General features: G+C 37.0%; 1 protein-coding gene across 1 annotated transcript in view; it reads left to right on the forward strand.

The window, feature by feature from the left end:
* FHIT (fragile histidine triad diadenosine triphosphatase) overlaps positions 1-14019 on the forward strand; it is a 1348303-nt gene that overhangs the window by 602627 nt on the left and 731657 nt on the right. The window contains exon 5 of the mRNA XM_036331720.1: positions 11633-11752. Within this exon, the coding sequence (XP_036187613.1) occupies positions 11650-11752 (103 nt within the window). The 5' untranslated portion in view covers positions 11633-11649. The remainder of the gene's footprint in view (positions 1-11632; positions 11753-14019) is intronic.

Below are 14019 nucleotides of genomic sequence, written 5' to 3' on the forward strand. Positions count from 1 at the left end.
CATCATAAGGGTCTCATCACTCACTGAGTGACACACCAAACAGCACTTTGCGTGATCTGGTCCCTACCTCTCTTTCAAATCCTTTCCTCACCTCTTTGTCTTGCTTCCTGTTCTCAGATTCCACTGTCCCCCTGTCCCTTCCCTTCATCTAAGACCCCCAGCTTGTTCTTGCTGTGGCACCTGCTGTGTTCTCCCCCTGGAACCTTCTGTCCCCAGACACTCCCACGTAGTGGGCTCTCATCATGCAAGTCCAAGATGAAAAGCTAGGTTCTCTTTCCATTGACACTGAACTACCCTCCTCCCAGTTGCTACCTGTTTTTGCACCCTGTCTATTTCCTTCAATTCACAATCAGAAATATATTTGCTTGTGGACTGCTTTGTGGTCTCACCACTTGCCACTCCTCCTGAGCCTGCATCTGGAGTGTCCCGTGAGAATCCACTGCTAGGACAGTTCTAGAATATTGCATGTATGCAAAAAAATATGTGTTGAATGAATAAATAAGTGATTAGAGTTTAATGAATAACCAATTCAAGGAAAGACTATTTCAGTGTAGGCAATTCCTGAGATCTTTTTAGGAGAAGGGGAAGGAACCTGTGGAGTGAGATTAGAGATGCTAAATGAGCAAATGTTTTAAAATACTACAGTGACAGAGGAAGAGAGGTGGCTGATGATGTGAAATCTTGAAAAAGCAGCTGACATTTTAAAATATCTGTGTTTCCTGTTTAAAAATAGCTGAGCTTCATTGTTTTTTGACTTGTTAACAATTGAAATTTTTCTTTAGTGACACCATAGGTTGATGACTTAATATACTTCACTAAAAATTGTGTTTTTCTTTGTATGAAAATGTTACAGGTACACTTCTGTTTGCTTGAATTATGAGACACTTGGGCTGTCTTCTCTTTCTCTTTGTTCTCTGTCCTCTTGTGGGATAGTCCCACAGTGTCTCCTTTGGAATTTTGACATATGTCTGCTGGTTCAGAATGTTTTATAAATCATCTAAACCTAAATGTATGTCTGCAGTTATCCATTTATGCACCCTGATTGTTTTCCAAGTCATCACTGAAAATGTGTTGGAGAGCCTGGCCAGCTGAAAGTATGTTGTTTCCTCAGTTAGATGTCATGCCATTTTTTTTCTATTAAAGTTAGTTTTGGGACCCATTAGCCAGCAGCTTTTCAAGCTCATGTACAGTTTTGGTTCACATGTGAGCCCCCAGTTTTTAAATGAAGTGAATTGAAATAGATACATATTTACCACTTGGTGGAAGTGTCTGGAATTCAGATTTGCCGTATGACTTTTGTTTCTGCTGACTCCAAAGAGGGTCATGCCTTTTAGGGTTGGTCTTGATTCCTGCCATTTGCTGAGTCATGTCAGGATATGAAAATAGCAGGTTATTTTTATTTTATTTAAAATCTTTATTGTTGAAAGTATTACATATACTAGCAGGTTATTTTTAAAGTAAACATTATAACCCCAGCCCTCATGGAATAACATTTATTCTTCAAAGTAAAAAAAAATACAATATTTGTATTCTTTTAAACAAGAGAATGATCTTTCATCAGGCCTGGTTTCCTGGCTTCCCAGGAGAGGCCCATTCTCATGGCAGATGTTTTGGCTAGGAGAGTTAGAGTTCATTTCCCCCCTACGTTACATAACTAGGTAAAAAAAAAGCTTTATTTCAGATTTGGGTAATCAGAGAATACTCCTGCTGATAAAGTTGTGGAGGAATTCACCTTCTCCCTATATTACTTTTGAATGTAATTTTTAGAAACATTGTCTGAGAGATATTAAGCAGTCCATATCAGTAGCTTTGAAGGTTCAATATCCTTTGAACCTGATGAGTCTCAATTTGAGGAACTGATGCATGAGAAGTGGTCAGAGATGCATAAATGTTGGTGTATGTAGGACCTTCCTTGTGGGTTCGTCAGGAGAATTAAGATTTTGTATAGAAATTGCTTAGAATGAAAGTACTAGTATTGGCTGTAATTTCTATTTAATAAGATGCTTCTTTTTAGCCAACACTGCTCTACCTTTAATATGGAGAGATTAGCTGTCACCTAAGGGTAGTACAGTGCCACATATATGGTTCTACTTGTTTTATTTTATTTAATAATTAAATACCATTTATGTAAAAGCAACTTAACCAATATTCACTTTGTGTTAGTTGGCAATTAACTGTTGTTTGTTGAATAAGATTTGGCATTACTTTTTGATAGGGCAAAAAACTAACAATAATACCACAAGTGGCTTTATCAAAGATGTGTTAAGCACTTAAACTGTGTCCTTGAAGAAAAGGCACAATTGTTATCCCATTTCACAGACTGACCCCCTTGCTGTGGTCTAGCCTCATCATCACAGGGGCTCTGCCGGAGCCAGGCTAGGATAAAGTGCAATATCTTTTTTTAGAAAGCTCCCCAAATAATTTTAATTGGAACTAGGGCTGAACATTTTTTTTAAGTTCTCAAACTTAAATGTGCATATTGACACACAGGGGATCTTATTAATATACAGATTGATGCGGTAGATGTGGGTTGGAGTCTGGAAATCCGAGTTTCTGATAACTCTCAGGTGACACGGATGTAGAGGATCCGCAGATTGCATTTTGAGTAGCCATCCTACTGTATTGCTTTTGGAACTATGCAGACTTCTTGTCTTGAAGAAATCATTTGCTGTAGAAGGTGGAGGGGTTCCCTGATAGTCTGCTGGTTAGGATCTCACATCCAAAGGCTTGTTAGGTGCATCTGCTAAAGTCTTGAGTTTCTGAAACTTGAGTCAGTGGGTTTTTTTTTTTTAAATATATTTTTATTGATTTTTTACAGAGAGAAAGGGAGAGAGATAGAGAGTTAGAAACATCGATGAGCGAGAAACATCGATCAGCTGCCTCCTGCACACTCCCCACTGGGGATGTGCCCGCAACCCAGGCACATGCCCCTGACCGGAATTGAACCTGGGACCTTTCAGTCCGCAGGCCGATGCTCTATCCACTGAGCCAAACCGGTCTCGGCAAGTCAGTGGGTTTTGAAGGTCCTCACATTCTCAGAATGGAGTTTATATTTTGTGTTTTCCCATTGATGAAATAATCTGAAAATAAAAGACATAGGCATATATTCTGAATCCCCAGTTGATCATCAGATACTGTCATGTGGTTTTGGCAGCAAGAGATCCCCTAAATTGACAGAGTTCTCTTTAATTTGATGTGGTTCAGAGTAGAGTCCCTGAAATCTTAAATTCTCAAGTTTGATAAGTCCACAGATAGTATCCACTATAAATAGTATTTTCTAAAGGAGACCCTCTGAATTTCAGTGAATTTGAGTATGCCACTTGACTTGCTAGATACTTGACATCTCTAAAATGAGAGGGCTAGGTCTAATGGGTCTCTTAAGTGCTTTTGTGCTAAGAAATACTGGAGGTTATTTTTTGGGGGGTGGAGGGAGCTTAGAAGCATATGGCAGTTATATTAGTTGGATGATAATATCTGAAAGCAAACCAGGAAGAGAACTTATCTATCCTGAAATGAATTCTCATCTCTTGTAAGTAGCAGGGAAATTTTACATTTGGGGCCATTTGCTTCTGTGGCCATTGAACCTTATTCCACTACAAGTTAGGCTGCCTAGCTAATCCCATCAGAAAACGTCTGATCAAATCTACTAGTAACAAAAGTAAATGTGTGTAGTAGAGACATTTTCATTACTTTCTTCTATTCACTAATTTTGAAGACAAAGTTCTAAAAATAATGTCATGCTACTAGCAAATGAGAATTATAGGTGATAGAGGATATAAATAACTTCCATATTTGAAAAGGTGGAAAATGGAGACTCATTAAATATCTTGAAGTCACATGTTTTTAGTTCAAAATAAAATAACTTGTTACTAATGAGTACAGAAAAATTAATTAGCTAAAAACATGCCTCTGGTTTTCATTAATATGCTTCTGTTTATTTATAAAGCGGTATCTGTGAGCCTCAGTCACTATTTCTGGAGGGAGCCTAGCCCTTCCATTTCTGCCTCAGCCAAAGCCCACTAATAAGTTCAAAGGCCTAAACCTTAGCCTGAGGTCCCTAGCCCAGCACTCGGTTCTCTGGATGCCAGAAGCCATCGTCTTCATGTTTATTAAGAAACAGATTCTAGGAGATGATATTTTCCCCCTGAGAATTCAAATGAATATTGGTACCTCCAGCCTTCTTGTTTGGCAGAAAAGATTCAGCAGTTTCCATTTGCTTAAAATAAAATTGCTTTCTGCCATTTTCATGGGAGAGGAAAGTATTTAATATTTATCTCAGCCTTGCAGACAGTTTCAGATCAGCAGATGCAGGGATCTTCTCATCACACAATATTGGCTCCTATGCTTTTTTCTACTTTTGTTCCTTTTATGGTTCCTGGAGTTTCTCTTCACCATTGAAATAGAAAACTTGAGAAAGCATGTCTGCACGCAGCACAAGTAGGCAGAATTTTACCACAATTGTGAAACGGCAAAGAATAGGTTTGGACAAGGACATAGACTTTCCATTTTCGGGTGCCAGTGTCAGGAGACAGACATAGCTGTGCTTGGTTTGCTCTCTCCTCCAATATTTTCAGACGAGGTATATGCTGAGCCTGTGAAGTCTGGGAATTGCTGAAGCTTAGGGAGTGGCAGAGCCAGGACTCCAGTACGTGTGCTGAGAAGGTTCATGTCACCTCCTCATGCTTTCTCTCAGCAAAGGGTAGTTTGGGAGTTGTGTGGACACATCAAAAGGGAAGGAATAATGATGAGGTCAGAGGGCAGTCAACATTTCAAATTGTTGTCAGGCTAAACTCATGAGAAGAAATGTAATAGAATTGCATGAGCTCGTGGAAGGAGTGATGCCTGGGAAGGTGAGGAATGAGAGGCGGGGAAGCCTTGGGTAGAGGAGAAATGGGAAATAATTATGGGTGGATGAGTGCCAGAATGAATATAATCAGCAGTCAGATGGATTGAGGCTGTCTCCCAAAAGCTATCTCAAAGAAATAAAAAGATGAGAAGACTGGGAAAAGGGTGAGGGAGAATGAAAGAAATGTTAGATGGAGTCCCTGAAAGGCAGAGAAGTGAACTGAGGTCAGGGACTATTTGGAGACATAATGGCCAAGAATAGAAAGAACACAATGAAAATGAAGGCGTCAACTATGGAGGAAGTTAATGGACCATGAAACAGGAGGACTCAGGAAAAGAGTCTGGAGTGGATTCATTATTGCCCCCCTCTACCCCCCAAAGGAACCTTAGAACTTAACCTTATTTGAAAATGGGATCTTAGCAGATGTGATTATTTGAGTTTACTAGTGTACTAGAGGGGGTCATAAATCAAATGACCTGTGTCTTCATGAAGGGAGAGGACACACACACAGCTTGGACATGTGAAGACAGAGGAGAGGTTGCAGTGATACATCTATAAGCGAAGGGACGCCAAGGATTCTTGGCACTCACCAGAAGCTAGGAAGAGAAAAGGGAGTGCTCTGTCCCAGAGCTGTCAGGGGCACTTGGGCCTACCACCACCTTGACTTCAGTCTTCTGGCCTCCAGAACTGTGAGAAAATGAATTTCTGTTCTGTTCAGCACTCAATTTGTGACAATTTCTTACTGCAGCCCTCAGAAGCTAATACATCGTCCTACTCTAGACCCTTCAACAAAACTCTGACAATTTTGAGATAGAAACTAGAGCATCCTCCAGGGAACAGGAGTCTGATTGTCATTGAACTTTTCTCCACAGCAACACCAGGATGTGAGAGAGCAAAGGAGTAATAGTTTCCATGTCTTGCAACAAGCAAATTTAAGCTTAGCATTTTATTTCTGGTTACTATATTTGAGTGAGAGGGTAAAATGAAGATATTCGGTATAAAATCTCAGTTTTTCACATATAGAGAGAACCTCTCTGAAAGTCACTTTAGAGAACATATTCTGGGTGGTGGTGGGGGAGAGGAGGAGGGATGTGTGGGTGGTGATAGAAGAACAGAAAAGAATCCAGGAGAAAGAAATTACATGCAGGAAAAAAGAACAAGTAGGAAATTTGGTGATTTTTGTATAAAGAAGCAATGAAAACTTTAGCTTTTAGATTGTGATAGGGGAGATAATTAGAAAATGTTCCACTAAAAATAATTGGAAATGCTGAATGAAATATACAAATATTCACTCAAAGACATAGGTGAGCTATGAAAAAAGGGAGGGGACAAAAAAACAAAGAAGAAACTAAAATTCAAAAGAAGAAACGCTGAGCACATTGCTGCCTGGTATGAGGGCGTGTTTGTAGACCTTTGTCAGTAAGATAAATGAGAAACATGATTGCTTGAGTAACTAACTAATGGTGTGTAAAAAACTACAAAACACGGCATATCAATAACTATTTGAAATTATAACATACTATTATTTCAACACATAAAAAATTAGACAGGAGGAAGCTGGGAGATGAACTGTGAGAAAGAGCCAAGATGGGAATAATATGCTAAGGGCATCGACATGAACTGCTTTTAGATATTGATGGAAACATTAAGCATTAGTATGGATTGTAAAAAGAATAACCACTTCTGAAATGGAAGTGGAATGTATAAGTGGAATGTACAAAAGGAAAAACTTATCTAGCCAGTGGAAATAGGAAGGAGAAAAAAGTGAAACAAAAACTGAAATAGGATATTCAGAATAAACTTAAAGAATAATTAGCATAAATGTACAGGGGTTAAAGTAATCAAGGCAGACTATCCAGTGGGCATAAAACAAAATGCTATAATACATTGTTTATAAAAACCATTTAGAAGGACACAGGTTGAAGATAAGGGGACAGAAAAAGTTACACTTATCAGATACAAAGAAAAAGAAAAACGAACAATAGATCAAGGGAGTAAAGCTGGCAGAAACATATGCACATGCAATAAAGTGGAAAGCATAGGGCATTGAGCAATGGAGCAATTGTAGTTAGAAATCGAACAGTCTTTTCAGAAGCTGAAGAAACAATGAGACTAACAGTGGGCAGACAAAGACTTGGATGCCTTTGCTGTACCATGTACTAGTATATGGGACTCCATACTCAACAAATGCAGGCTATATTTTGTTTAGAGGACATGGATTAGTTGGGCCCATGCTTCATCTTTTTTATTATTATTAAATATATTTTTATTGATTTCAGAGAGGAAGAGAGAGAGAGAGAGAGAGAGAGAGAGAGAGAGAGAGAGAGAGATCAAAACATCAATGATGAGAGAGAATCACTGATTGGCTGCCTCCTGCATGCCCCACACTGGGGATCGAGCCTGAAACCTGGCCATGTGCCCCGACCAGGAATTGAACCGTGACCTCCTGGTTCACAGGTCGATGCTCAACCACTGAGTCACACTGGCTGGGCCATGCTTCATCTTTATGAATCAGGAAGAAAGCCTCGTTCTGAACAATCAACACTATAAAGGTTCTTTTCTCTATAGTGTTTTAAAATTAGCCATCACTAACAGAAAGATAGCAAAACATAGTATATGTTTGAAAATGAAAAGACATAGGCCAAAAATGGAATGAACGATAACGAGAATAGCAAAACTTTAAAGCTGAGTGATAATAAAAGCACAGTAGGTCACAATTTGATAGAGGACTAATGGAATACTTTGAAGGTAATATATAGCTTTTGGTTACCCAAGAGAAAATTAGAAAGTCTGAAACCCATCAGTTCAATGTTTGATTCAAGTAACTAGAAAAATGGTAACATGGTAAAACTGAAGAAACAATGAAGGAAAAAAATAAACAAATACAAGTTCAGAAAATAAGCAACAAACTAGAGATAATTAATAAAAGCAAAGAACCAAAAACTGGTTCTTTGAAAAAGTTAATAGGCTAGATATAATTCTTGTAAGACTGATGAAGAAAACCATACATACATTAGCAAAATAAGCAAATAAGCATAAACAAAATACAAAACAGGCAAAAGACACAATTATGGATTACATTTTTAATCTTAAAAGAGTATTATAATTTTTTAACATTAAAGTGGACAATTTAGGTAAAAAGGATATATGCCTAAAATATGAAGTAAGGCCGAAACCGGTTTGGCTCAGTGGATAGAGCGTCGGCCTGCGGACTGAGAGGTCCCAGGTTCGATTCCGATCAAGGGCATGTACCTGGGTTGCGGGCACATCCCCAGTAGGAGATGTGCAGGAGGCAGCTGATCGATGATTCTCTCTCATTGATGTTTCTAACTCTCTATCTCTCTCCCTTCCTCTCTGTAAGAAATCAATAAAATATATTAAAAAAAAATATGAAGTAAGAAAAATCTTAATCAACAAACATAAAATAAATTATAATAATTACCATAACTTAATCCCCTGTAATATAAAAAAGGGCCCAAACAGTTGATAGTGAGTTCTATTTAATTCACAAGGGACAGAAAAATTGTTTATGAAACATTTTATAGAACAAATTTTAAAAGCCAATCTATGAAGTTTGATTTTTAAAACAAAACAAGGGAAAACATATTGACCAAATTTTTTTTATGACATTAAAAACTGCAAAGAATTCTAGTGTAGCAATGTATTAAATACATTCTGATGAAGTTGAATCATAAAAGTGAAAGGATGCATTTGGCATTTAAAAAAATCTGTTTCTGTAATTTACAATGTTAATGGCAAAGAACAAGAAATTATGTCACCAATGATAATGAAAAAGCATTTATTTATTTTTTTTCTTTTTTAAAATGGAACCAACGCTTAGGAAACTTGAAATGGTGATTTCTTTTTCAGCTTGATAAAGGCTTTCTACTAAAAATTTATGTCAGAAATATTTCTTAATTTCTTAATTAAAAACTGCTCTAAATGTATTCCTTTTAAGCTTGGAAATGAGACAAAAATGCCTGTTGGTCCTACTTCCCAATATTACTAGATCCCTTACCAATGCAGTAAGACAAAGAAACCAACAAAGGTAGAATTGAGATGAGAAATATAATTATTTCTAAGTCAAATCATGTACAGTTGACCCTTGAATAATATAGCTTTGAACTGCTCAGGCCTACTAATAACACAGATTTCTTTCAATAAATATAGAGTTGCCCTCTGTATCCTTGGGTTTTGTATCTTCCATTGGGAATAGGTAGGGGTGGAGGGTCAATGTAAGTTATACATGATTTTGATTATGTGGGGGGTCAGCATCGCTAACCTTTGCATTGTTCAATAGTCAACTGCATGTAGAAAACTAAAGAAAATCAGAAGAAACTATTAATACCATACAAGAGTTCAGCTAGGTTGCCAGCTTACAAGAATAACATATAAAAATAACGTATCAGTAGCTTTACACTGTATTGGGAGTAACAAATTATAAACTCTGATAGTAAGATACCATTTATAATAGTGACATAAACTAAGAGCTATCTAACACCAAATTTATTAAGCATATAAGGGAAATTTAAGACCCTATTATAAGAGTGTTATGAAGGTATTATAGAATATAAATGTATTTATTTGAGAAAGAGAGAGAAATATCAGTTTGTTAAGAATATATTTTTATAACCTTATGGAAGAGAAGGTTTTGTTAAATAAGATTTACAAAGCACAACTCATAACAAGAAAATTAATTAACACATCAAAATGAATGTTTTTTGGCCCTGGCTGGGTAGTTCAGTTGGTTAGAGCATCATCGGCTATGCCAGGGTTGCGGGTTTGATCCCCAGATATATAAGAATCAACCAATAAAAGCACGAATGGACATGGCTGTGTGCCAATAAAACTTTATTTGTAAGTACAGGCCTCAGCCTGGATTTGGCTTGTGGACTGTAATTTGTGAAGTCCTGCTGTACAGTGTGAATAATGCCTTGTAAAATTTTTTTAGATTCAACTCTGCCCCTCCAAAACAATCAACTGGTATTTCTCTCCTCTCTCTTTCTCAAATGAATAAATAAATAAAATGAATTCTTTTTTTCAATAGAAGGTATGATAAAAAAAAAAAAAACCCAAAACTAACAGATGGTGAACATATAATTGTCATGTTTAATAGATCAAGATCAGTATTTAGAATGTACAAGGGACCCTGAAAAATCAGAAAATAGAAGAAAGGAAACCAATAAAAAAGAGGGCCCAGTATGAATTGGCAATTTATAGAAGGAGTTATATGCATACACACACCTCACATTGGAGACAAGCAAGTTAAAATTAAGAAATGCTGTTTTGCCTATAGATCAGTAAAAGCTAGGAAATCATATGTCCTCAAGTACTAGCAAGAATATGAGAAAGTAGGAATCTGTGATACTTCTGGGATACAAACTGGAGAAATATTTTATAAAATGTATGTATATAACCTAAAATCCAATAATGGGGCTCTAGTATAGATACTCAGGAAAATATGTGTATGGATTCAAGAACTGGGAGAGCAGTTGTGTTTGGTCAGTGGTTCTGAATCATCTACATAGCTTATTAAAGCATAGATTGCTGGGCCCTTCTCCCAGAGATTCTGGTTTGGGAGGTCTGAAATAGGAATTGATAATTTTCATTTCTAATAAGTTCTCAGGTTAGGGAAACACCTTGAGAATCACTGGGTTAGATGATTTTCAACATCTTTGATTTTTAAGATCATTGTAAATGTCCTAGAAACCAGTGTTTGCATCATTAAGGCAAACCTTCCATTTTATTTTATTTTTTAAATATATTTTTATTGATTTCAGAGAGGAAGTGAGAGAGAGATAGAAACATCAGTGATGACAGTGAATAATCTATTGGCCTCTTGTACACCCCACACTGGAGATCAAGCCAGCAAACAGGACACCCTTGTTCATAGGTCGATGCTCAACCACTGAGCCACGCCAACTGGGCCACCATCTTATTTCTTTGTAGCTGTTAGGTTCTGCTCTGCTGGTGCTTCTACAATGGATGACGTGTGTGTAGCTCTCTGTATCTTTTGGGTCATTGAGAACATTCGAATCATTAAATATATTTATTGGTTTGTTTATAAAATATCAATTTTCCTTAATCTTTTTAAAATTAAATTTATTGGGGTGACATTGGTTAATAAGATTATATAGGTTTTAACTGTGTCCATTTTAGCTTGCTGCATCCTGGCTCTGTGTCAACCAGGATTTATTTTCACCTGGAACTATATTTGCCCCTTCCCCTTTTTCCCCCTCAAAATATATCTCTTTAATTTTGGAAATTTTACTAGCATAATTCTACGGAAATGCTTGTATGTTTTTGTAATTATAGGCAAGTTCAAACTGTGTTTGTAATTTTTCTCAATGGCTTTTATATAAACAAAGATAAAACCATTGAGAAAAAGTACTTAAGAGTTAGATAATTTAGAATAAATGCTTAACAATGGAAAATTTTAGCTGAGCACAGTTGATGAAATGGATGGGTAAAAACCTGACAGATCTGGCCTAGCAGATTTGGGTGAAGGTGGCAACCTGAATGCAGAGGGATTAAGAAGACCATGGTATTGCCCACGCGCAAGCTTCTGCTGGAAGCCATTTACTGCAATTAAGTGGCGGGGAGAATGGAGCTCTTCAGGAGGACTGACCCAGAATGCATCATTGTGGACATTGAATGAGGGGCAGCTTAAATGATGTCTTCTCAAGTAAGAATCTGTAGCAATAGAGTTTGCTTTCTGTTAAGTGGTATATGATGTGAGTTTGTCCATTGACTTTTATAAAGGTCCTAAATCGCTTTTTCTTTCAGATCCCAACTGAGAGAACATGTCATTCAGATTCGGCCAACATCTCATCAAGCCCTCTGTGGTGTTTCTCAGGACAGAACTGTCCTACGCCCTCGTGAACAGGAAACCTGTGGTCCCAGGACGTATCCTTTGTTTTAAGAGAAGAAAAATTTTAAAAGCCTCTGAGCCTAACACACCACATGAATACAGGATTGGCCTCCAATATCTGTCCGAAAGGTAAACAAGGAATCCACTCTGCACCTCCCCCTCTTTGGACAAACCAGGTAAGGTGTTCCATTTATTCTCGATTCAGTTGGTGGCACCGGTAATATGCTTGATCAGTTTTGCAGAACTTCTGGAAAGAGTTGCTTAGCAACTGTGGCTTCTGAGGAGAGTTTTTGCCTGACCTTTTCACTGTGGTAGCTGTGTCAATAAATAGGTGCTTCTAAAATGGTCCCAATAAATATCATGGACACTTTGTTTTCAGTTATCAATTGTGAATTTTAATAGTAAAATAGAGATTGGGTGGAACTTTTGTGAAGTGAAAGTAAGGGATTATGGGAAGATTTGAAACTCATTGGTTTCTTTGCCTCTTGGAAATCATTCAAGCTGCAAGCTTTATTTAAATTCATATACATAAATATGCTTACAAATATTTTTTTCATGGTAGGGTCTAAAATAGCATTTTGTCTTGGAAAACATCCCAGCTTTTAGATCAGCGGTTCTCAACCTGTTGCCTAAGGGGTTGCCTAAGACCATCGGAAAACACATATATAATTACATACTGTTTTTGTGATTCATCACTATGCTTTAATTATGTTCCATTTGTAACAATGAAATTGGGGGTCACCACAACATGAGGAGCTGTATTAAAGGGTCGCGGCATTAGGACGGTTGAGAACCACTGCTCTAGATCATTGTCCCTCTGACTATCGAGTTGTAGTCTTTCTTCCTATTGACTTCCATAGGAACCTTATTCTTTGCAGTGGAAATAGCAGGAATTTGTTAAATGCTTTGGAGAGTAATTTTTATGGTGTTGAAGATACCACTTGCGATTGTGTGCATATGACTTTTGTACTGACTCTTTAGAATTTTTTTTCTCTTTCTGCCTAACTCAATTTACTCTGCAGAGTACAGCAAAGCATAAAATTTTATATTTTAAGATAACAAGAATATTCCACACTGAGACATGATTTTACTTTGAAATATATTGCTAGTGATTCTAAATCTATAAATATGTCAATTTTTTTTTCAGAGTGAGTTATATTTTTTTCAGTGGGAATTTTCAAAGTGCTTGAGAATTTTATGACTATTCTTTCTTGGCCTTGTAACTATGGTACATCAAAAAGAATAGAAACAAGAAAATATGCAACAAAAGATGGTTGTGATTTTATGGTAGACTTTCAAATTTCTTGAATCCAAATTTTAACTAAATTAATTTTGTAAATTTATAAAACTAATGACCACAGCAATAAATCAGTGAATGACATATGCTTTCCTTGATATTATATAACGCCTCTTTAAATTCATAAAAAATAGCTTAAATTATACTCAATATTAGAAAATTTCATTCTTTTGTTTATTGATGTAAAAGAAATAAAAAAGTGGCACAATTTAGAAAGATCCTATAAAGCAGAACAATTTTTAAGTTGTATGCCAGTTTTGTAGTGGATTCTTCTCAAAGACCTGCAGTTCTTGAAATAACAGAAGCTTTTTGCATTTTATTTCTTCATTTGGTTGTGCTGCAAGTTTGCAGTTTTCTCTTTCCTTTGAGGAATTTTTTTAAGCAAAACGTTAGGAATTCCAGTGTCAAAAGAATATGGTTTAAATGCCATCTCTTTTTTGGGTGCCAGCTTTAATTGACTTCTGTCAGAAAACTGAGGGAACCTGGGAAGGGATGTGAATTTAGATGAAGAAATTTTAATGCCTTCGACTGAGAAAATGTGGGCTTGGAGAGCTGCACTGCCTTTTCAATGGTTAATAATGGAATGAACTCTGTGAATTTTTTACTTACATCTTGGTAGTAAGAAACTTGCTTTTTCGTACTCTTTTCACCCACTCTGAATGTGTGATGTGTAAGACGTAGTCACAGATGCTTTGGAACACAAGAAACTGACATGTCTACTTCTGGGAACATGTCTGCCCCGAGCAGTGAGCAGGTAGTGAGTGATGATTGCATTTGTCCCACGGGCGCTGGGATTGCCATATGGAAGTGAGTCCTGGTCAGTTACTGTGTCTTTGAGCAAATGCCAAGGAGATGGGGGACATTGTAATAAAATAACAAACCTACTTGTTTGGAAGGGAGCAAGCAGGACCCAGTCCTTTCTGAGGACAGAACAGTGAGAACCAGATCATTTTGTCATCAGTTCACTCTGAAAGGTTATCTCCCATCTGCGGTGTTTAAGGTGGT

The sequence above is a fragment of the Myotis myotis genome, unplaced genomic scaffold (assembly GCF_014108235.1).
Source record: "Myotis myotis isolate mMyoMyo1 unplaced genomic scaffold, mMyoMyo1.p scaffold_m19_p_13, whole genome shotgun sequence".
NCBI lineage: Eukaryota > Metazoa > Chordata > Mammalia > Chiroptera > Vespertilionidae > Myotis > Myotis myotis.